General features: G+C 41.6%; 1 protein-coding gene across 6 annotated transcripts in view; it reads right to left on the bottom strand.

Annotated features, from left to right (window-relative positions):
- Positions 1 to 25,940, bottom strand: part of l(2)k05819 (transmembrane protein 94-like protein l(2)k05819) — a 420,286-nt gene that overhangs the window by 51,283 nt on the left and 343,063 nt on the right. For all 6 annotated transcript variants that reach the window (XM_068379965.1, XM_068379935.1, XM_068379940.1 and 3 more), the window contains 3 exons: positions 23,555 to 23,679; positions 12,240 to 12,412; positions 11,978 to 12,084 (listed from right to left, as the gene is read on the bottom strand). In XM_068379965.1, coding sequence (XP_068236066.1) covers positions 11,978 to 12,084; positions 12,240 to 12,412; positions 23,555 to 23,679 — 405 coding nt within the window. The remainder of the gene's footprint in view (positions 1 to 11,977; positions 12,085 to 12,239; positions 12,413 to 23,554; positions 23,680 to 25,940) is intronic.

The raw sequence follows: 25,940 nt of genomic DNA, 5'->3' as shown, positions 1-25,940 counted from the left end.
CCACACCGAGGGGTTCTGAGTCTTGGCGACGAAGGATGTGACAAACTTAAAGGTTACTTCCTTCCATCCCCTAGTGTGTTCCACCTCGAATGACAGTCCGTGTAGCTCGCCCACCCTCTTAGCCGAGGCTAATGCTAGCAAGAAGACCGCCTTGAGCGTGAGATTCTTGTCATCAATGTCCTTTAAGGGCTCGAATGGTGGTTTCCGTAACATATCTAGGACTCGCGCTAAGTCCCAACTCGGGATTCTAGGGGCGGAAGGGGGGCATGATTGTTCGAACGCTCTGATAAGCATGGAGATATGCCTGGAGGAGCCGAGATCTATGCCCTTGAGAAGAAAGACTTGACCCAGGGCCGCCCGAACTCCCTTGATCGCTGGAACTGACATGTCTAACTTGTCCCTGAGATAAACCATGAAGTCGGCTATCACGGGCACTGACGCTTCCAAGGGCTCTATCTTCTTGTCCCTGCACCACTTCACGAATACCGCCCACTTAGACTGGTAGACGGCTGTGGATGATTTCCTCAGGTATAGCGACATCCTCCTGGCTGTCTTGCCGGAGTACCCTTGCTTCTTCAGGAGCCGCTGGATAATCTCCAGGCGTGAAGACGAAGGGCTTGCGGGTTTCTGTGAAACCGCTGAAAGTGAGGTTGTTTTAATAGGTCTGACCTGCCGGGTAGAGGCCAAGGAGGTAGGACGGTGAGGTTCCTTAGGTCCGCGAACCATTCTCTCTCCGGCCACCAAGGCGCTACCAAAGTCATCCTTAGGTTGGTTGCTGCCCTTACTCTGTTGAGGACCTGCCTTATCAGGGAGAAGGGGGGGAAGGCGTACACGTCCAGTCCGTCCCACTTGTGCTGAAAGGCGTCTTCCATTGCCGCCTTCGGATCTGGGACGGGAGAACAAAATACGGGGAGTTGCGCGTTCAACCTTGTTGCAAACAGATCCATTACCGGAGATCCCCACATCTGTATAATGTAGCTTGCCACTTGTGGGTGTAGGGACCATTCTGTTGCTACCACTTGCCCCACTCTGCTGAGGCCGTCTGCTAGGACGTTGTTCTTCCCTGGAATGAACCTTGCCTTCAGGATGACGTCCTTCTGTTCCGCCCATTTTAGGATTTGAAGGGCTAGTTCGCACAACTCTTTTGATCTCAGTCCCCCCTCCTTCTTCACGTAAGCCACCACCGTTGCATTGTCTGACATTAGGGCCACCAAATGCCCTCTCATGTCCTCCTCGAAGTGGTTGCAGGCTTCTTGGACCGCTCTCATTTCCAGGATATTTATGTGTAGGGATTTCTCCCCCTCTGACCACGCCCCCTTTGCTGTCTTTTCCCGGAGATGGGCTCCCCACCCGTCCTTCGATGCGTCCGTGAAGAGAAGAACCTCCGGAGGTTGGGAGGACAGTGGCATCCCCCTTAGGGTGTTCGACCGATCCTGCCACCATTCCAAGGCCTTCCTGGACTCCTGAAGGAGAGGAACCACAATGTCCGGGGAACTTTTCTGGTTCCAATGTTCTTTCAGGTTCCATTGAACCACCCTTAAGTTCTGTCTCCCGTGAGGTACCAGCTTCTCTAGGGACACCAGGTGCCCTACCAACCTTTGCCAATCCTGCGCTCTTCTGGGGTGACCCAGAAGGAAGGGCCGGAGCACTCGATCCAGGTTGTCCAGCCTTTCCGTGGTTGGGAATGCCTTGACCTGTAACGAATCCAGGACCATTCCAAGGTACGTCCTCCTGTTGGATGGGGTTAGCTGTGATTTCTCCAAGTTGACCACGATGCCCAGGGTCTTGCACAATTGAAGAAGATCTTCGCCCTGTTGTTTCAAGTCTTCCTTTGAGGATGAAAGGAGTAACCAGTCGTCCAGGTACCTGATGAGTCGAATGCCCCGTTCGTGGGCCCATATGGAGACCGTCGTAAAGCCCCTCGTGAATACCTGGGGGGCTGTTGAAAGACCGAAGCATAGGGCCTTGAATTGTAACACCTGGGTACCCCATTTGACCCGGAGAAACTTCCTGCTCGACGGATGAATGGGCACTTGGAAGTAGGCGTCCTTGAGGTCTATAGAAATCATAAAGTCGCCCTCTCTCAAGGACGCCATGACCGTTCTTGGAGTGTCCATTTTGAAGGTCACTTTCCTGAGAAACCTGTTGAGGGCTGACAGGTCTATTACAGGTCTCCACCCTCCTGTCGCTTTTTCCACTAGGAACAGGCGGCTGTAGAACCCCGGACCCGGGAATGTCACTGTTTCTAAAGCTCCCTTCTGCAGCAACGTCTTGACTTCTTCGTCCAACGCTGCCCTCTTCGCCAGGTCCTTGGGCACCAACCAGTCTGTCTGCGTTGCTGGAACTAGGGGGGGTGTCTCTTCCATGAAGGGGATCCTGTAGCCCTCCTTTAGTACTGTAACTGTCCACGGATCTGCTCCGTGGAGCTTCCATGCTTGCCAAGTGAGTCTGAGGCATCCCCCTACCTGAGGCTTGGGCAGGGGAGGGGGGCCTCCCATCTTATCTCCTACGGGAAGAACGGCCTGTTCTCCCCCTCCTGGAGGAGTAGAAAGAAGACATGTTTCATTGTCATACCACGACTCATGTCCATACAGTAACACAAATCTCACTAAACTGATATATAACCTGATTTTCATATGTAATTTCATTTGATTTTACTTCCAAATTTTACTCAACCTAGCCATTGTTTGATTTGCTTTTTTCACGCTTTCATTAAACTCCAATTCTAAAGACCTTGCATTGGAGATCATAATTTCTAAATATTTAAATGATTCCACCTCATTAATCCTTTCTCCTTCCAGTGATATTTAATCTTCCATTGCATATTCCGTTCTCATTATCTCTGTCTTTCTTCTATTTATCTTGAGGCTCCTCTCATGCGATATTTCATGCATTCTGGTGAGCAAGCTTTGCAAGTCCTGTGGCATTTTACTAATAAGTACAGCATCATCAGCATTACCAATCAAGTCCAATCCTTCTCCGCCATTCCCACCTGTTCTATGTATTACAAAATCCATGAGGAGGATAAACAACAGAGGTGACAACATATTCCCTTGGAGTGCTCCACTGTTCACTGGAAATTCATTTGATAAGACTCCAATAATATTAACTTTGCATTTGCTATGCTCATGAACAGACTTAATAAAATTTACATATTAAAGAGGAACTCCTTAGTAACGCAGGACTCTCTATAAAGTTGGCCGGTGCCCACTATCAAAGGGTTTTTCATAGTCCACAAATGCCATCAAAAGTGGATTTCTATATTCTACACATTGCCTAAAATGAAAATTTGGTCAGTACCTTTTTGAAATCCTGCTTGTTCATCTCTCAGCTTTACATCAATCATTCTCTCCAGTCTCTTTAGAATAATACTAAGAGACAGAAAAAGAGCAACATGGATATGAAAGCAAACTAAAGTAGAAGATATTCTGACAACTTTTAAAAAAATTAAATGGACAAGGGCAGGACATATAGTGAGAATGACAGGCAATAGATGAACATTAAAACTGAAAGAATGGGTCCCTAGAGATTGTAAAAGGATAGGAAGGAAGAAAGATATAAAATTTCTTATGGTAACATACCTTATGTTATACAATGTAAAAAATACCGGTTTGTTTCCTTTGACATGATTAGTCTATTACAATGAATAATTAAAAGGTATGCATACGATGACCCATAAACTTTTCATCTGATGACAAAAGAAATATATTTCTAGCCCCCTGAGAGAGAGAGAGAGAGAGAGAGAGAGAGAGAGAGAGAGAGAGAGAGAGAGAGAGAGAGAGAGAGAGAGATTTCATTAGGCAAGTAAGTTCTAATAATTCCAGTTTTTTGTACAAAATATTTAGTTCACATTTACATGACAAATACTGTATAGAATTTCAATAAATGGAAATATTACAGTAAGTTAACTTTTACTTGTGAAAACGATGGACATAATATAAAATATATTATATATTTGTCACAAAAATTATATTATCTTATGGAAATGATAGTTGAGAAAATAAGGAATAAAATGAAATAAATAACTTTGAGTGTCATCCTGTTTATAGCTATCAGGGTTACAAATGGGATCAGTGATATGATACTGAGAAAATATACTAACATATCTCTGAAATGTAAGTAAGTGATGCAGGAATTTGGAAATTTAAGAAAAAATATGGTGAAGATGTATATGGATTGAGACATTTTCAGGTAATTATTTATAGTATGGAGATAATTTGGTGTGATTTCAGATATAAGTGTTTTTTGGAATTTGACAAAACAGAGCTTTCAACACCTTGCATGACTGGTGATTTGGGTAGTGTTGTGGATGAGAGTCAGAGGGGGAGAGCCGGGGGGGGGACCTTAAATAGTCCTTACATAATCATGAGGCGGTGGATTGTCAACGACAGCTTCCGATAGAGCTGGAGAAACTGCAGGTGGCGGCGTAGTGGCTCGGTGGGAAGCCGCAGAGGCAGCAGGAGGAGTATCTGATGCTTCTGCAGAAGGTTTTCGCCACACTAGGAATATCGTGATGGGAAATTGATGACGTTTTTTTCATTTGAGCAAAGATGCCCTTTGTACAACGCCACTACACCGTCAATACAGTTACTAAATTCGATGGCTCTGACCATATTATTGTTGATTTCCTGCGCCCTTTGTTGCAGAGCCCGTGCCATGTTGCAGAGCTCTTGCAGGTTGTCCAAGGTAAGGCCACGTTCTTCAGCTTCGTCGTCGTTGCCGACGTCAGCTGCCTCTTCTTCTTCCTCACTCGCTGATCTTGGCATTTCGACAAGGTCCTCGTCGGTTAGGGGCTCCGAGTGGCACTCGATCAGTGAGTTAATGTCTTCCGTCGTCATGTCAGAGAAACCTTCGTTGGCTACTAACCGTACCAGACTCACAGCCTTATCTACGGCAGAGTGGTGAACTTTGTCTGGCGTAAGTCCCTCATAGTCATGAATAACGTCTGGCCACAATTTTCTCCAACTTGCATTCAATGTTTAATATTTCATCTCATTAAGAGCTTTCTAAATGTTGGCCAGGCACGTTGCAATGTTATATTCCCACCAATATCTCTTGAGGCTGAAGTCCTCATTGCCTTCGTCGATGGAGGAGATGAGGCCCTCCATCGTGGACCTCGAGTAGAGGGCCTTGAAGGCCCGAATGACCCCCTGATCCATTGGTTGTATGAGGGAAGTGGTGTTGGGGGGCAGGAACTCCAATTAGACCTTGTCATAATGGCGATCCGTTGCATCTCCTCCTGCACAGTCCAACAAGAGGAGGACCTTAAAGGGCAGCCCATTCTCCGCGAGGTACAGCTTCACCTGCGCTAAAGCAGTTCACGAACCAGTCGAGTGTGAGGGCTTTGGTTATCCATGCCTTTTTATTACTCATCCAGTAGACGGGCAGCAAATCTTTGTTTTCGTTTTTCAAAGCCCGAGGATTCATGGACTTGTAAATTAAGCCAGGCTTGAACATGAAGTCCGCGGCATTCCTGCACATGAGGAGAGTGACGCGATATTTGTGGGCCTTGATCCCTAGCTTCTTTACTTCGTCCTTGTAAAGGAACGTCCAGGACGGCATCCTCTCCCAGAAGAGGCCAGTCTCATCCATATAGAACACCTGCTCCAGGAGATAGCCACCTTCTTTAATTAATTTCGGGAACTCGTCCTCGACGTAATGAAGAGCTGCCTCTTGGTCTGCCCAGGCGGCCTCCCCATACAAAGGAATGCTGCGAAGGCCAAACTTCCTCTTGAATTTCTCGAGCCAGCCCTTGCTGGCAACAAAACCACGTTTTTCTCCTGGGGCAGGATCATCTTCTTCGTCGTCATCATCACCTCCGTCGTCTTCGTTCAATTTTCCTTCAGGAATGAGGCAATCATACAGGGTTTTGGCTTTGGTTCGAATCATGTTGGTATCAAGGCTAACCTTCTTTTCCCGACAGTCCGATATCCACATTGATAACGCATTCTCCATTTGCACAATCGTCTTATGACAGCGAGTCACAACACGCTTAGTGTCCTTGGAGAACGTTATTAAGGCAGTTGTACGTATTTTCATTTCATCTTCTTTTATGTAGCGAACCGTCGATACATTCACTCCGTAAATGCGGGCAACAGATGCATAGTTACTGCCTGCCTTAAGCATGTCCAATAATTTAACTTTCTCGTTCACCGTCATCCTTTTTCTCTTCTTCTTGGGTTCACTAGAGGATGTAGAGGGTAGAGGACGTTTAGAAGCCATTTTTAAGGGCGTCACAAGCATTATTTTACACTAAAAAACCACAAGAAAACATCTGAAAGTTCCACGCGGCAAGACTAAGCAACACAAGCGAAGCGAGAGAACAATGAATGCGGTCTCCCTTCGCGGGGCACACGGCAATGAGAGATGCTGGGTAAAGCGTTTCGGCGGCTCGGCCAATCAGCTTGCGAGATTCTGGAGCCGAGATGGCCAGCGAATCAGAGAGGTGGATTTTGAGTTGCATGTCATCTGTGTGTTGATACTTGATGTTCTACTGTACTCTCCCTGCCTTCTGCTAGTGCCCGCGTAACTTTTGCACCATTTTTTCTACTTTTGATGAATATTTTTGAAAATCCATGATGCAATGAGGCTACGAAGATTGAGCTGCAAAATGGCAAGGGATTACTTTACCAGATGTTGTGCAGTCACCACAGGGCCGATAGAGAATGTATCAAGCCTCCTGTGGGTCACGTCTTGCAGGAAGTGGGCTGTGAATGAGTTCTGACATTTCCACACCCAAGCCTGAAGCACTTGCATCACTGAGAAGTTTCTTTTGAATTCCAGGGATGTAGCTACGCCCCTGATATCATGACCTTTGGGGCGACGTGGAGGAGGAGGGTCCGGATTCAGGGCCTGGTCTATGACTTTGAGAATCCAGGCTCAGTACAGACCCACTTACAAGACAAACCTGTGCCCCTGTATCAACAAGTGCAGAAATAAGGTCTCCTGTTTTTCTAGGGTCTGGAACAAATTAGGCTATTTGCATGTAAAAGGAGACTCGCAACACGTAAAAATCACTTTACGAAAGCTCTTACGGAACCAATTAATTTTGTGTTGTGAGGCATTACTGTATCTATATATTATATACTTACCCAGACACTTGGTCTTTATTATACAAGGGAGATGTTGGCTCATTCGTGGTACCTATGAGAGGGAATCAGGCAGAATCACCATGACAGGCATCTATACAAATTTAGCTTCTTCTCCCCGGATTTTTCGTTGCGAGGTGAGTGTTGAGATCCTATCAAGGAGCCTTGAATTCTTAATTAACTTTAGATCTTTCTACTGCAAGACTCTTGCAATCCCATAATCCTAGTCACTCTTTTATACAACAAGATTGCAAGGCAGAAGACCGAGTTAGTAGTCTGGATCCTAATATCCCACCACTTGGTAAAGTAAGAACTCTTCAGCAACCTTGTATTTCATGAGGATGGTGAGGTATATCATATGATTCCCTTAGAACAATGTTTCTGATAAAGCTTCAAATAGAGTTGATCAGTTGCATTATGTTTCAGATGGTAGTGCTCATCCTTGGTCAGCCATAAGCTCATCACTGATCAATTCTGGTAGGGTAAATGTAGGCGCTAGTACTTCTACTGCCTAGACAAATCTGTGAATAAACATATATGCGGCAGCTCCCATAACAAGATGTAAACAAATGTAAAATCCAGTAAATAATGTCTCAATTCATCGCTCTGAACAGGAAGACAAGGATCAAGCAAACAAAGGAAGACCCCAAATGTGATGAAAAATCTCCCTCTCAAACCATACATTATGTAACCTTATTACTGAAAAATATCTTAATACTGTGTAAGTGGCTTAAAGGGAGCGACTCTGCCCCATTCAACCAATATTATTCTGAAGTCATTTAAAACTTAATCTACTTTTAATAAGCATTTTAAAGATAATTTTATTAGCTAAATTTTTATAGAACAGATTATTTTATCAGTCCACATTTTTTACATATATTTTTTCAAACATATTGGCAATATTTACAAAGATTGCCATTTTTAATATATAAATTTTCATAATTTTGCAAATCCCTTCTACAAATTTTTAGAATATAAAATTTTCTATCTTTTCATATATAAATAATTAATAATTGTTTATAAACATTAAAATAGTTTCAAATTTTTCTGAAAATTTCATGTTTCGAGATATTGCCAATCAAAGTTTATTTGTTTTTTCATGAAATTCATCTGATTAACTTTATTAGGTGTTATCTTGGGGTTTTATGAGTAATCATACCTTACCAGTAGGGACCATAAGGACATAATCATTATATTTCAGTGTTGTTTATTCAGCAGTGGTGAGCAACACCAAAAATTCAGAAATATATACCTTACATATACCAAATGCCTACACATGAGTAAGACATTGCTAGTATAATATATTTCCTACTTACTTTTTGGCCAAATTTTACTTTTCAGTCATACATAGCTGTTGTCTCTGATACTTATTACATCTTTCAGCATGAATATAACATAAAAATTGTAATTATATAAAAGACCAGACAAAGAAATACTGGTTTCCATTTTTTTTTTGTAGTGATCAACTGAATATATTTTAGTATGCATAAGTATGGGCATTTAGTGGTAATTTCCCCCAACACTGGAGATTATAAGATCATACACATCATATCATTTATTAAGCACTGGTGAGCCCTTCCTCAAATATTGAAATATAAATGTACCAAATGGCCACACATGAGTAAGACAGTACCAGCATAATGTTATGCTTTAGGCCTATTTAGTTACCATCTCTGACACTTTTTGTATCATCAGTATAACCATAACATGCGAATTGTTAATATATAAACGAACAGACAAAGAAATTCGATAATTATAACTGAGAGAAACGCAACACATCTTTTTTCAAAACACAATTGAAAGTAATGAACTACGTTCTTCGTTTTCAGCCTTGATGAAAGAAACCGCTTCTAGTGAAGTTTATGAGAGACTATGATAAGTATCTTTACCTCGAATACTTGAAGAAAAATTGATTATTCATGTATGCTGATAAGAAAAGGGCTGCGTAACCAACCGGATGCGCTTATATAAGCATAAGAAAAGATGTTTTAGCCATTAAACAAATTGTTTTAATTAAAAATAACATTTGAAACGTGAAATATAGACATTCTACTAGCCAGAAATGCAATAATCTGAATTTCCAAATCATACCCCTCAGTTCTCCCATTTCATTATTGATTAAAAAGATAAAAAAATCTTTAAATACAGGTTAACTACATTCAGATCCCCCTGGATAATTCTATCCTGTTCGTAATACTAGGCAGGCAGTGAATTCTAATAGCCAGGCCTTTCCCATCATGAGGCTCAATACTACACAGTATTCTAGAAGTTTTATTCCAGCTGTCACCAAGTTGTGGAATGATCTTCCCAATCAGGTAGTTGAATCAATAGAACTTCAAAAGTTTAAAGTTGGAGCAAATGTTTTTATGTTGACCAGGCTGACATGAGTTTTTTTATAGTTTACATATACATATCTGTTTTTGACGTTAATAGTTTATGTAGGACATATCTGTTTTGACGTTGTTACTGTTTTAGAATGATTTATTGTTAACTTGTTCTCATCATTTATTTACTTCCTTATTTCCTTTCCTCACTGGGCTATTTTTCCCTATTGGAGCCCTTGGGCTTATAGCATCTTGCTTTTCCAACTGGGGTTGTAGCTTGGCTATTAATAATGATAATAATAATAATAATAATAACAATAATAATAATAATAATAAAAATGCTGTTTGTGGGTAATAAATTAGGAAGTTTTCTTGAAATATTTTCCTTTGCAGATTCTATGAAAAATTTTATTTCTATTCTTATAGAAGAGAAATTCAAATGCCATTAGAATTTGAATTTGATTCCCCTAAAAAAAGGGGCAAATTTCTTCTCCTATAATAGGGCCTGTTTTGGATGCAGGAAAAAATGATAGAGTAGAAACTACGGCTCAAACTGATGTTTTGAGTTTTTTATTAATCTTCAAGTTTCTATCTTTAGGAAAATAATTCAACATCACAACTGTTGCCAGAGTTCCTTTCGCTACTGTGGTAGAACATCAGAAAACAGATCTAGTACTGTAAGCACTCTGTAAAGGTTCCTGCCAGTGGTTGCTGGGAAGTGTTCTAATATATTTTGAGTTCAGTTAACTTACAATTCTCTTATCTAAGATAAATTGTAGTTTTGATTTTTAAAGATGGGATTATTTATATCGATATTTAAAAGTATAATTTACAGTTCTGTACAGTATTCCACATATCTTTAGAAAACAATGTATAATATCCTTGTTTCAAATTGTATTTTGATATGGTTTGTTACAAGTATTCTAATATAGGTGGGTCTAGAATCTTAATTATTTTATACTATTTCAATCTATAAATGACCTATATCTTTGCTACACTGCATCCCCCTTCCATCAGTGTGTGAGGTCTGCAATATAAACATCAGGAGAGGTTCATAAAATAAACAGAATTGTAATAAGAAAATTAGTTATTTCTGTACTCACCTGATATTCACATACATGCCCATCTATCTCCCCACTGACCCGTAGTGTCAAGTAGATAAGGAATAGTTTTAAGCTGAAATAACAAAGAGAGACTGTTGCGTCACCCCTACGGTTCTTACCATTAACCTTTGGATTATTTCATTACTGTACTAGAGACCTGTCAATTGAAAGGAAAGAAAATGGGAAATTTCAAAATGCTTATAAAATTTTACGGATAAATGTCGATTAAACAGAGGTTTTAAAGAAGTGATATGAACATCAGGGGAGTGTAGAAATAAATTTTACTACAAAAATTTAAATTTTACAGAAAAATCAAAGAACCATACTGAAATCATATTATATGTAAACTATAATTTTTCTACTGTACTATAAATCCAAAAAGTATCTAATGTCAATGCGTGGTGCAAATAATTAATAAATAAACAGAATAACGTAAACTGCCTGGTCCCCTATTGTCTTAGTAGGATTGGTATGGGAGGTTATCTGTCATAGACACCAGTTATTAGCTGTGCATATGTTAGAACTTTCTAGTTTTACTGTGTTATCATAAACACATCAAATATATCTTCAGAATATGACAGTAATTAATATTACATTAGAAAATAAAGTATAATACTATCAACGGTCATATATGGAATCTACTCCACAGCAATCAAGTCTACTACTTTTTCCCCACCTCACACATCCCATATAAAATAACATTAGCTGGTGTTTTAGATTATAAATCATATTTTGTTAACATTACTTTTGAGAGCTATTGTACATCTACAGAAAATACTTCAGTATTCCTACATAAAAAAGTATGCAATTCCTTTCTTTTCACGTTGAAGGTCCTCCAGCATTGGTGTGTGACCCTTTACGAAATGAAGGTAACAACTACTAATTTTCATGTACATGGTCCTCTAGGAGGGGAGAACCTACTATCACCGTTGCATAATAATTAGACACCAGTTATTCTCAATATTACTAGCCTGTTACATAATAATTAGACATCAGTTATTATCATTATTACTAGCCAAGCTACAAATCTACAGTAGTTTGAAAAACAGAAAGCGAGAAACCCAATGGCTCCAACAGGAAAAGCAGCCCAGGGGGGAAAGTAAATAAAGAAATACTGAAAAAACTACATATTAAAAATAAAAAAAAAACTAAATATAACATGATCAGCAAAAGTGATAAAATAAATCAGTCATATATAAACTATGAATTGAGATTAATTTCAACTTCCTCAAGATAAAAGTATTTGCAATAAGTTTGAATTTTTGAAGTTGCAGCCATTCAACTGCTAGATTAGGAGGAACGTTCCTACAAATGAAACTCACAAGTTTTAGTTAAAGTTACAGATGAAATAGTCTTTGACCTAATTAAAGAAAGTTAAAAATGTCTATACATTGGCAACAGTCTTCTGCATTTTATTCTACCCCTCATGATTTCCTATTGTCTTTTTTAAAAGCATACTTACAGAAGTATAGGACTATCAAAAATGCTACTCCATTTTGAACAGCATTGAGGGAATGATTATGATGGCCTCCCCATCCCTTCCAACCGCAATGCTCCTCTGTCTTTGTACTGGAAGGATTTATGAGAGATTACTCTATTTACCAAGACATCATTGCAAAACATATAAATTATAAAAAAGAATTTCAAATTTATGCAGTCTTGTGAAAATGTAGTACAATTAATGTCATAGATAGTAGGCTACAGTGTAATACATGAATTCTTACCTGCCATTAGCAACATTAGTAACTAGATCTGGATATATGTAATAACACGTTGAATTTTGTTGCTCGGCAATGTCCATGCAGAATGTGGCTAGTGTAATTCCCCCACACAGTAATATAACAACCACAGATGGGACAAATTTGCAGACATAATAGAGAAATACATACTGAAATATCTGGAAGAAAATAAAGCTGTAACATACTGTACTAAAGTTCCATATTTCACAACAATAAATAAAAATAAGAAAATTAAATAAATTACAATTAATAAATTTTAGATTTTATGTAAGAATATAACACAAAATACATACACAATAAAACATACATATTTTTCATCTAGAATCAAAATTTACACAAAGAGTTTCTATTGGACTATGGAAATATGTTTAAGAATCTAAAAATAAATTTTAAACTCATAGATAAAAAATCTACTCAAGTGTTCAGTGTAAGCCGTTGTTTTTTAACCTACCTCCCTGTAACAAAATCTGGTACTGAAATCAATAAACAACACTAGAGTTTCAATATGAAATACAGTAGTGCTCTTAATGTAAAGTGTGTAAAATCAGCATGACGACAACAAAAGTCATTCAAATTTTATAATCTTAATTTCAATTACTTGACTTATGAAGTTTTTATCAAATATACAGTAGTTGTGTTTACTGTAACAAAGATGCAAACACTCATTTAAATATAAAAAGACCATTAACTTGCAAAGGAAACTTTCACAGAACAGAATGCATATCATCATCATCATCAGCCGTTAGTAGTCTACTGCGGAACATAGGCCTCAGACATGTCCTTCCACTTGTGGTTCCTCTGTGCCAGTCCACACCCACAAACTTTCTTAGTTCATCAATCTATCATCTTCTCTTCCTTCCCCTACATCTTTTGCAATTCCTAGAAACCCATTCTTTTATTCTTAATGCCTAACTATTATCTGTCATTCTCATTATATGTCCTGCCTATATACATTTCTTTTATTTACATGTTAGAATATCCTCTACTTTGGTTTTCTCTTGTATCCATGTTGCATATGCATATACAGTATAGGATATGTCAAAAAAGAAAAATTAAAGGAAGGAGTACCAAATCAACAAAAAATGACAATTTGTCCTAAATTGTATTTTTCCTAGATATACAAACCTGTAATCAGTTAATATAGGAATTCGCTTCAGAAACAGCCAAAGAGAAAGAAAACCAGGCAGTTGTGCTGATTAGTTGACTGGCGGTATGGGGCGGAACTTAGCATCCCCCCAACACCGCCAGCTCGCTTTCCTCATTCAAACGCTTTAGGCTCAATGTGGAACATGAGAGGGGTGGTAGAGGCGAGCATTTATATTAAATGATTACAGGTTTGTATAGCTAGGAAAAATACAATTTAGGACAAATTGTCATTTGTTCCGACGCGATATACAAACCTCATAATCATTTAATATAGGAAGATTCACTGTTTGGTTGGAGGTCTGCCTTTGCTGCTTGTGAACAGCTAACTGCCCAGATATAGACCTGGTCTCGAATGAGAGCAGAGGACTAAATCCACCTACCCCTGTCTCTTGACCAGACATGATAATGGTGGGGCCTAAGAGACTGGGAGCCGGGTCGAGAGCATGAATTTAAGAGAAACTTGACCCTAGGGTAGCAGTGACTGGATGAACCTCCATAACCAAAAGGCAAAGGGTTTATACATCCACTGTCTTCCTTGCCTAGCAGAAGACGGGGGGGAGAATGCCTGTAAACAAACTCTAGCAATCTTATCTGGGAAGACTTATCTTGATGTATGGGACCCCAAGGGATGAGACAGAGAGAAAGGCAGAGCACATGCACACTGCTCTCACACTGCCAAACATACCATAAAATCGAGACAAGAGACTTCCCTGTCCCAGAGGAACTGGAGAGATCAGACAAAGCTTGAGCCGCTAAATGGGGCCAGGAACATAGGTGTCCAAGGACTTGTGGGTAAACTTCCTCAAGTAAAAGGCCTTGAAGGTGGTCTGGCATTTCCAAACGCCAGCCTTCAGCACTTGGCCCACTGCAAGATTTCTCTTGAAAGCGAGTGTGGGGGCAATGTCCCTGATCTCGTGAGCTTTAACCCTCGCTGGTGCTTGGACTCTTGAGGAAGTCTCATACGCCTTGCGGATGGTTTCATGGATCCAGAAGGATACCGTGTTCCTCAACTCCCCTTTCTTGGTTCTGTCAGTGCTAACGAAGAGTTGTCGACATTCAGGTCTGAGATGCCGAGTTCGCTTAAGATAGCGCCGGGGACACCTGACGGGATAGAGAAGCCTCTCCCCTGAACCGCCACTCGCCGCATCCGGTAAAGAAGGAACTTTGAAGGCCTTGAACCTGAGATCGTGGATCGCTGGGTTCTGAGTCTTGGCCACGAACCCTGACACAAAACTCAAGATCTCCTTCCAACCCTCTGCGTGAGTGACATTACAAGAGAGGCCGTATAACTCCCCAACTCTCTTTGCCGATGCTAAGGCTAGCAAAAAAGTCTTAAGGGTCAAGTACCCTTTAATGGCAGAAACCTCAAGGAGCTTATCTCTGCGAAGAAAGACTAGGAAGTTTGCGATCTGAGTCAGAGAGGCTCCGACCGGAGAGACACCCCTTCCACTACACCAATCACAGAAGACCTACCACCTCCCCTGAGAGACTGAGGAGGAGGATCTTCTAAGGTACCCTGTCATCTCTCTCGCAGCGAGTCCCGAAAAGCCTCGCGTTCTGAGGGGATGCTGGATAGTCTCCACACGTGAAGTCGGAGCAACTGCACCACCTGGTGGTACCTGCTCAACAAGGGTTGCCAAAGGAGATTGAGCCAGTGTGGTAGCTCTCTCGGTGCCTCGACCAGGAGCGACAACAGATCGGGAAACCACTCTATGTGTGGCCATAGCGCAGTAATAAGAGTCATCCTGAGTCCTGGGGTTACTAGGACAGGGGACAGGACTGCGCAAAGCAAGCAAAAGGGGGGAAACGCGTAGCAATCCAGTCGATCCCAATGATGTTGCAGTGCATCCTCGAACGCAGCCACGGGATCTGGTACTGGAGAGCAAAACACGGGAAGCTTGGTGTTGTGCCATGTTGCGAATAGGTCGATGCATGGTTCTCTCCAGAGGTCGAGTACTCAACTCGCTACCCAAGGGTGAAGAGACCATTCTGCCCCTATTACCTGGTTTCTGCGACTTAGGGCGTCTGCCAGAACATTTCTCTTGCCTGGAATGTACCTGGCTGACAAAGTTACGTGTTGACTCTCTGCCCACAGAAACACCCGCCTCATCAACAGCTGCAAGGGACGTGAGAGCGTGCCCCCTTGCTTGTTGACGCACGTGACTACGGACGTGTTGTCGCTCATCAGCACTACCGAGTGCTCTCTCAAACAGGCCTTGAAATGAATGAGTGCTCTCGAGACTTCCATCATTTCCAGCATGTTAATGTGCAGGTCTTTCTCCTCTTCCGATCACACACCTGACTCGACTAGGTTGTCCAGGTGTGCAGCCCAACCTTCTGTGGACGTGTCTGTGAACAAACGGAACTGAAGTGGAGGAGGGTTTATGAGAAACCCTCTCATGAGGTTCTCCTCGTTTAGCCACCAAAGGAGATCCTTCCTTACCTCGCGTTCCATGAGGACCGGACGAGAGGGAGGATCGGTGGCTGCCGACCACTGCTCCTTCAGACACCGCTGAAGGGGGTGGAGATGGATCTGCCCGAAAGGAACGAGCTTCTCCAGCGAGGAAATGTGACCTAGAAGAGCGGGAGCGAGAATCAGCCAGTCATCGTGGTACATCAGTAAGCGGATGCCCCTCGAGTGGGCCCAAGCTGCTACCGTCGTGAACGCTCGCATGAACACTTGGGGAGTTGTGCACAGTCCGAAGCACAGGACTTTGAACTGGTATACCGTACCCTGGAAGGTGAATTGGAGGTACTTTCGAGACTGATGAACTGGTACTTGAAAGTACACGCCCTTCAAGTCTATCGAAACCATGAAGCCGTGCTGCCTGATGGCTAACAGCACAGTGCGAACTGTCAGCATCTTGAGCGCAGTTTGCTGAACAAACTTGTTCAATGGCGAAAGGTCAATGATTGGTCTCCAGCCTCCTGTTGCCTTCTCGATAAGGATGAGATAACAGTAGAACCCTGGTGATTGATCGTGTACGACTTCTAGCGCATCCTTCTCCAACATTTCCTAGACCTCCGCCTCTAAGGCCAGAGCCTTCGGAAAAGTTGGAGAGTACGTGTGAAATGATATTGGAGTGGAAGATGGGGGGGGGCGATAAAGCACGAATGTGAGCTTTTACCCTTCGCGAAGGGTCAACACTACCCATTCCTCGGCCCCGAGGTGCTGCCACATTGCCTAATGGCGCGATAGGCATAACCCTACCTTCGGCAGCATGGGAAGGGGAAAGCCAAACTCAGCGTTTCCCTTTCCCTCGCGGAGGAGCTCCCGAGGGTCTGTTTGGGGGCAGAACCCTTCTGAACAGATGCAGTTCTCGGCTGCACAGGAGCAGCAGGTGCACGACCCGCGGTACCCTTGCTACTTCCCGTGGGCTTGGCCTGACTTGGCCTGGCCGCACACGGTTTCGTGGGACCAGGTCCCCTTGAAACTCGCAGCCTGCGCCTGGTGAATAATGGAGTCCGAGTCGAGGTGCCATTTATCCCACACGGCCCAAACTTTGTCTGGTGGAAAGAGAGAAGTTGCAGCTCTAATAGGAGCGTTCCTGAGTGCTAGGGCCTCTCCTGAACCAATCTGTCTCGCCAAACGAGCAGCTACTGCCTCGCGCTTTTTGAGGATCAGATTGGCATACTAGGTAGCAAGCTGGTCCAAGAGAAAAGCAACAGATTTCCCACCAGACAAAGCCAGGTTCCTGCACTGCTCCATGTGTTCGGGGGTAGCGAGCTTGGTGTCCCGCGCGAACACTGTGGCCGTACCACACCAGTGGTCGAGCCACAAAGCAGCATGGAGAGCAGCTACAGAGATGTACTCCATAGTTGAAATCTCAAGAGGCCGAGAAGGAGACACTCTGGGATTTCAAACTCTCGACCGAGGAACCCCCAGCAAGCGCTCTGACTGCGGGGTCGAGAGGGAGAGGACAAGACACAGAAGACTCTGTGACGTAGTACCTCTCCTGTCGCTGGAGTGGTTGAGGGAGAAGCTTGTTTGAACCTTGGCTCCAAAGCGAGTCACCAGGTCCTACGAACTGGTCACTCACTCGGTCCAATGCTCGAGCAGCCTGTCTCGACCAGGGTAGTGTGATGGGCTGTGAGCTGCCTTTGGGAGCTCCCCATAGGATCTCCTAGGCTGTATACTTATCCTCAGACACTACCGCAGGAGGAGCCCTGAGGCCATTAATCTCAAGCATGAGGTTAATAACCTCTAGGAACAGCGACTCCACCTTGGGATCTTCCATCTCCACGGCCGGTGAAGGTCGTGGAGGTGGCTGATCCCTCAGTCTCATTACATCCGTAGGTGTAGGGGAAGTGACATGCTGCACGGATGATGACATTCCCCATGAATACCCTCGCTCTGGTCCTAAGACCGAACCAGGCGTGTATTCAGGAGTCGAGGAAGGACCCTGGCAGGGTTCATCCTCAACGGATTGCATCAAGGTTCCCACTGCGACCGAGTGCGTGACTGGTCGCTGCGAGCCCCACAAAGCTCCTGAAGGAGCTAAAGTGCGAGCGGGGTCGCTGGGAACTGCAGCGCTCACACCAGGAGGTGTAGACAGGTTAGTTGCGCGAGTGGTGTGCGTGGCCTCACCTGTTACACGGCCAGAAAGCATGGGGGTTGGCTGCACCTCGTGCGGCTGGTATGCGCGAGAGCTAGCCTGGTCATGCACGACTGGGCCCCATGTCGCGGGCTGAGCCGCGAGGTGGCTCCATGCCGGGCCCGAGTCGCACGGGTCGAGTGCGCGGCTGTCTGGGTTTGCTCCCTGCTCTCACGACACACAAGTCGCAGAGTCGGTTCGCGTGGCTACCCCCGTGGAGGTAGTGGTGCATACCGCGGATTCTTCATGAGACCACAGGTGTGATTTCTCGTGCCGAAGCCTGGACACTCATTTCCCCGCTCACGAGCGGTTCAATTCGAGTCTGAACAGTAACTCGGGGGTCCGAGGACCACGTCACCATGCTTTGGGAGGTGATACCTACGCCCTCGAGCACGGTTGTTGTGCATGGAGGCATTGCGCGAGATTCGCTGTGAACAATCCCACGAGCGCGGGGAACACGGGAATCTCTTACATTGCCCTCATCCTCCGGAGGAAAAGAGGTGTCTCGGGGCGCCATGTCCCTTCGACTGCGACTGGCCTTCCTGGCCCTCTTCGCTTTCCTCTTCTTCCCCTTCCTCTTTCTCCTTGGGGGAGAAGAGTCAGAGTCAGAAGATGAAGACGAAGAGGAGGAGAGAGAGGAGGAGGAACTAGAAGAGGAATACCGCCCACGCTTCCTCTTCTTGTGCCCCCTCCGAGGTACTGGAACGGTGGTCAAGGCAACAGCAGACGACACTGGACGAGGATGAACAACCTGAGCCATGTCCGTTGGAAAGGCCGTGGTTGGTGAACGTGGTGAACCTGAAAAACATATTGTATCAGCAGGAGTTTTGGCAGATTTTAATCTTAACTGCTTATCAGCAGGAGATTTGGCAGATTTTAATTTTAACTGACTTGCTGGCGAAGCCGTAAAGGGTTTGCCAGCAATCGTTAAAGAAATCTCAGTGATTAAAACCTTACTCTCCCTTGTTTTAACAGGGAGTCCTGCAGTTATTTTACCCTTGGAAAAAATTTGCATTTTGCCAGGAACAAATGCTTTATCAGGTACATTGTCAACAACAACAGGGGCACCAGTGAACATGGGAGTCGATAAAGTTACAAACCAGGGTTGCCAGGTTTTCTAAGTAAGAAAAAACCAACTTTTGATCAACTGCAGCTTTAAAAGTTCAATCTGGAAGTTAAAAAAGGCCAAAAGTATAGCATTTAAGGCCAACCTTTTTATGATATTGCTAAAGGCTAACCAATTTAAAAAAATGCCAGATTTGAAGTCTTTAGCCTCAGTTACATTCATGTGTTCATCAACAATCGGATCATTCAAATGACCTTGTTCAAGCTTGTCCACCATATTTAAACGGCGTCTTAACAAATTCAAGTCTGGCTTACCTGATAATTCGAGAGATGCCCAAAGTTCCCCCATCTTACCAGGTAACGTGATCACCGAAGTAGCGGGAGCGCTAAGGTCACCCGCTCCCCCGGCGAAACCCAAGAAATCCCCGACAGGCTGTGAATCCGGGCTTCCCAAAATGGCGGCCAAGATTCACACTCACAGCAAGGAGAACCTTGAGAACAAGGTTTTCCCCTGCATGTCTTGCAGAATGTGTGCGGGCCTACAGAAGGTGACGAAAGCCATCTACTGCAACGCCCGCCACATTCTCCACAACATCGCATCTTAATGAGTAACTTTCTCCTCCATAACAGTGACACAATCACTAGTACACAAGCACAAGAGAAGGCAAAGGGCTGCAGCGTAGAGAGCGAGTGTAGCACAACCATCCACGTTGACCCGAAGCGAGTGAATGAGGAAAGCGGGCTGGCGGTGGGGGGCAGGGGCAGAGCTAAGCTCCACCCCACACTGTTAGCCAACCAATCAGCACAACTGCTTGCTTTTCTTTCTCTTCGGCTGTTTCTGAAGCGAATTCCTATATTAAATGATTACGAGGTTTGTACATCGCGTTGGAACAAAGAAAGATTACAATAAAATTCCATAATTAGCAACATAGGCACAGAAAATGGCACACTGTATTTCTCATAGCATTACAATGTCTCTTATGCATATGAATATCAGTATTGTTAAAACTATTAGGACGACCATCCCACAGTTTTAAAGTAAAGGGATGCGTGACAACATGACACCTCAACAAATGAGGGATGTTGATACTCAGAAAATTTATAGGCATGCTGGCATGGATCAGCCACCAAGTACCAGTAAGACACTATTTCTAGAAGTATTTACTGGAAATAATAAGACCACCTCTTTTCTTGCTTAATAATGTCCTAATTTTGTGGTTATTTATTATTTTTTTTACTGGCTAGCTATAAATATTACTAAAAATGAGAGAACAGTAAAACTTGTATATTTTGGAATGATTGAAACTCTGCCTTTCAGAAAATTCAAATTTTTATACTAAAATAAATCATTTCAATAGTTACCTTGACTTGGAATACGGTAACTACTTTATATTCAGCTATGAGCTGTTTCTCAAACAAATTATGTTTCAACTTAAAAGGAATAAAAGTTGACCGTAAAAGAAATTCTTTCTGGTATCAAAATAGGAATACCATATCCTTGAATTTGTACTCTTTGGTGTAGATTTAAGAGTTCCTTCTTTACTTATACTCTACCATATGGCTCAATCACAGTGTTCAAAGTAACCCAAGTAACGAGACTAAAAAGGAATGGAATTACTAACTTTTTTCTTAATCCGAGTCAATAATATACCAATTCCATCCACCACACTGAGAGATGTAATGAGTCTTGGAAGTACAGTACTCCGGATAGCAAGGTTGGTAGCGTCGCGGACTTCTATTGCAGAGGTCCCGAGTTCGGTCCCCGCCAGGGACGCGAATACCGTGAGACCTTGTACCGGGGGGTACTCCCAGGGTGGCGCCTAGGGGGGAGGTTAGAGGGGACTAGTGATAGTCCCTGCTGGCTAATGGTCGCCCGAGGAGAACGATGTAAATCGTCTCAGTGGAGACCTAAAACCCGCAACTTTTTTCAACTTTAACTTCTGTAGATTTGGAAGAATAAGAAGCTTCTAAACTTAGCTTACTCCATTTATAAGGATATTTCTCAGCAATAAGGTTACATAAGTTTTGAAAAAGATATAACTCTATACTTTTACAATTTTCCTGTGTTTTCTTTCTCTTCATCTTCCTGTATCCCAAGTTAAACTGCTTGAGTAGAGTAAGAATCAGCTGATTTCTCAGTCTGTTTACCACTTGATGAGGATGCTATTGAGCATGCAAGCAAAGAACTTGTTCACATACTGTACATTTACAATGAAAGACTTAATCCGTGATGAGCTAATGGCTGAGCCTTTATCTGAAACATGATAAAAATTATTAAATATAGTTGAAACTTCATTCAAACCATCTAGATTTAAGGAAATCATATGATATGCCATGGCATCTGTATGAGTAATATGAGGTTGTTTAGGAGCACTTACTTAAGGGAGTGGAGAAATATAAGGATCACACCACCCACTCAGCCCTCTCCAAACAATCTAGTTGTCTTATAGAGTGACTAGGATTGCAGCTTGCAAGGGATTGGCAGCAGATGGGCTTAAAATAATTAAAAAATTCACAGCTCTGTAAGAGGCTTTCAAATGTGTACTGGGCAGTGAACTTTCAGAACCCTTACTAAAACATTATTAACACAAGGCTCGGCTTGGGTAAAGAGTTGGTTTAGTTTTAGCAACAAGCCAAGAAATACCAGAATTGTCACTTATATGAGAAGATTCACAGGACTTCTGAACTTTAAAAAAGGAAGCTAGCGATATCAAGAGCTTATAAAGCTCATCACTATCGAAAGTTGGCTGATTACATGACCTGTTTAAAGGTGGAGACATGTCGTTATAATTATCATCCCTCCTTTAATCAACTCGCCTAGTCTTCCCTAGCCTTCCTCTGAACTAACAGCAAGTCTCCATTGACTTTGAATTGTTAACCTGATCAGCCCCACTGAAACACTTTTCCTCTGACACAATACACAAAAGGAATAATGATCATGATCTCCTAGAAACAATTCCTGTGCGTGCTTCATGCAGTAATTGCTAATAAAACTATTGGAAGACATCTTAATGCATAGTAATAATCAATCTGGAACAGTAGTGATCACACCTGACATGCCTGAGAAACTGAAGAAATAAAGACACTGATGCATCAGTTACAACTTAATTAACACTAGAATGTTCCTTCCTTTAATAAGGGCATTGAGGGGAAAGAAAATAAAAAATATTCATAATTTTTACGAGTGAATGTCAATTAAACCGGGGTTCTAGAGAAGGAGCAATATGAACATCAGGGAAGATTCATAGAAATAAGGATAAAATTAAAAAAACAGTAATAATAATAATAATAATAATAGAATCAATGAAACAAAAGACTGAATACACAATTTACAATGAAAATAGTCTTTTGACATATTTCTTGAGATGTTTTGCAATTAAAAATTGAAATAACCAAGTACTCATTCACACTTACTACGAAAACATAAATGTTTGATATTGTAATTTTGTTGAGAGAGAGAGAGAGAGAGAGAGAGAGAGAGAGAGAGAGAGAGAGAGAGAGAGAGAGAGAGAGAGAGAGAGAGAGAGAGACCTAATGAACAACACTGTCTTTATGTAGGTAAGAATTTTAAAATTGCAACCATAAGTACAGTACAACATTAAATTAAAGACGAACCTTTTGAAGAGGAAGAAGGGATTAGAATGAAAAAAAAAAAAAAAATGGATAGGTCTATGCAACAATGGCAACGAAAACATGATCTAACCACACATTGACAACTAATGGCCTACACAATTCATTGCTAGGCCTTCTTGTACTTAGGTATAAGCCTAGTCATAAACTTTTTTCATCTTTCGTAATGTCATATATCAAAGTAAGTTCATTTGATCTTTAGTGTTGAATACCTTAAAAGAAATATTAGAGATAAAAGGATCCAAAAAACTCGGAATTGAGTTATTTATGAGTTGACATGAAGTTGATCTACAGTATCGCCATTCAATTGTGACTGGGTGACTGACTGCCTTGACTCAGAGTATTGTACGATATCATTTTAATTGATTAAGCATTTCATTTGGGCAGATTTTAGTTACCTGGCATAGGTCAATCACTCACCAAAGTCGGCATCTTGGGCCCAAAAATGCCATCTGAGGGGTAAGTGACCAGTGGAAAAGCTTACCTAAAGTATTTTTAAACTCTCAAGTCCCTTTTTTGACAGAATTTAAATAATTTACTAAATCAAATTAGGTTGAGAATAACCCATTTATATATTTTCAAAAGAAGCAAAAAATAATTTGAATCCAAGAAAATCATACTACAATAGGAATTCATTAAAAAATACATGTTAACCAAAAGAAGAATGAGTTCTTTTCTTCATCAACATTACATCAGGTTACGGTTATAAGGGGAAGTAAATTATCTACTGTATAACATTTAAATTTTTCATAATGAGAGAGAGAGAGAGAGAGAGAGAGAGAGAGAGAGAGAGAGAGAGAGAGAGAGAGAGAGAGAGAGAGAGAGAGACTTAGTTAATACAAAACTGAGCTAAAGACCACAAACCTGCTTGTTAAGCAAAACAACATTCTTTCCAGTAGCTTGATTCATGACACAAGGATTTGTCGGAGCTGCAACCAATGATATGGAAAGGACAGGAACAATAATACATGTCAGCCATAGGACATCCCCTGCAGGCACAAAAATTGTTTTAAGACACTAAACATGCCTGGATATAAATTCATTAATCAAAATTTGCCTCATTTCCATGATGTAATCCTAGTCAAACCAACTATTTTACAGACCGAGCCCCTAGGCATCATTTTTGTCTTGCAAAAGAGACACAGGAGAGAGTGAGGAAGGAGGTTGGGAATATAATCATAATATTTATACTAAAATGAATTATTTCCATACTTAGGATTTAAATGCTATCAATTTGAAGAATAAAAAGCTTTGACCAAATTAATGAATAAAGAAATTTTTTGCTGTATTAACCTATCATAGGATCCCGAGTCTTTGAGCTTCTTTTTGCCCATTGAAATATATCATGAACTGTTTTCATACAAATTATTACAATAATATTACAACTGAAGTAAATAATCCATAGAAAAAAATAAAAGGTTGCCTAGGCCCCTGTTCTTGGTGGGCCCCTAGGCTTCAGCCTAGTCAGCCTCATGGATAATATGGCCCGGTGTAAAACCATCTTACTCCAAGGGAGAGTTACTGGAGAAACAAACGAGCGAGTAAATAGAGTCCTCCAAGCCCATCACCATTTTGATGATTCTTTCTATAGTGCTGGAGAAAAGTGATTGCAAAGCCTTGTTTTTCTTTGCTTTTATGTATAGTACGTATTCACTTCCTTTTAAGAATCTTATAGATATGTATTAAAAATTTGTAAAGCCTAGAATTTGGGGCGAATGCAAAGTGAATATGTTCTTATCAGTGAAAGTGGATCATCATTCAAAATGCATACTGTGTTGAGGACTCATATTCTACTTACGCATGGGTTTTGTTGAGTGTAAATGTTTATCAGAGGAGTTTCCGCTTGATTACTATTATCAATAGGAGATATAATATTGGAAAAGTGAATAATACACAAATTTACGTTAACCTGTACATGATATTTTTACTAATACATAGTTTTTTTTATTGTGAATATATGAACATGATCGGAGTGGAGATGACCTCTCCCGTCTCTGAAGATTTGTTTATGAGAGGGGGTAGGTATCAACACGTAGCAATCCCCATGTAACTGGAGCTTCCTTCTTCCCATATTTACTGGAAATAGGTATTGCAGGGAGGGAGGGCTACTTGATTTGAACCTTGCATGAGATATGCAATTTTTTATCCTACCCATTTGCTTTCTTAAGCCGTGGGTTTTGACTACTATAGTCCAACCAAACGAAAGTGGCAGGTGATAGAAGCTATCTTCTCAATGCATCATATCTACATCAAAATATTTTGGACATCATACACATCACCCATTCAAGGTATGGATGAACAGTTTAACCTGCAGACTAACTGACTATCGTATGTCTTTATCCAAGTGGGGTTTGACATTTAAATCTTAAACATTTTACCTCCTGATTATTTATTGGAGGAAAGATAGAGCTTATTTCCCTATCTATATAGTTTTAGTTTTCAGTTTACTGGAATTATTTGTAATAACATTAGTTTTTATGTACATTTTGCTTCCTCCGTGACACCCTAGAGCTGTGTGTGTGTGGAATTAGAAAGATACAACACCACTCAATGTGGAAATTTCTTTACATATAAAACACCAATACTTGGCATAGACTTCCAGCGGATGTAGTAAACAGTAATACAGTAAACAAGTTCAATAATAAGTTAGACAAGATCATAAGAATTCTGTAAATGCTTAAACTAAATCGCTATACCAAAGGGCAAATAGAGTCACCACGGATGGACTAAAAAGTCTTTGAAACATCCAAAATCCTTGTGACTCCTTGCACACACACACACACACACACACACACACACACACACACACACACACACACACTCTCTCTCTCTCTCTCTCTCTCTCTCTCTCTCTCTCTCTCTCTCTCTCTCTCTCTCTCTCTCTCTCATAGACGTGTTCTCATAGACATGTAGAAGTTAACATTGTAAGTGCTGTCAATTGACTGCCTGTACTTATCAAACATCACTTTACATAAAACAGGTGAAATTAAGTACTTATTATAAACAAGGTTTGTTTGAAATGACTTTTATGGCTTTTACTGGAATCCTAATCTTATAAGGTTTAGATATGGATGGATGGGTTACAGGATTTGCGGCATAGTACAAGCATTGGGCATTATAAAGGTCATTCACTGATATAATGAAGCACGAGTAAAAGATAATGTAATAAATTAGATTATGTATATTTATGCATGTATGTATATGTTATATATATATATATATATATAATATATATATATATATATATATA

Source organism: Palaemon carinicauda, chromosome 1 (assembly GCF_036898095.1).
Source record: "Palaemon carinicauda isolate YSFRI2023 chromosome 1, ASM3689809v2, whole genome shotgun sequence".
Taxonomy (NCBI): domain Eukaryota; kingdom Metazoa; phylum Arthropoda; class Malacostraca; order Decapoda; family Palaemonidae; genus Palaemon; species Palaemon carinicauda.
Note: the sequence above shows the minus strand (reverse complement) of the source record. Positions and strands in the feature narration are given on the sequence as shown.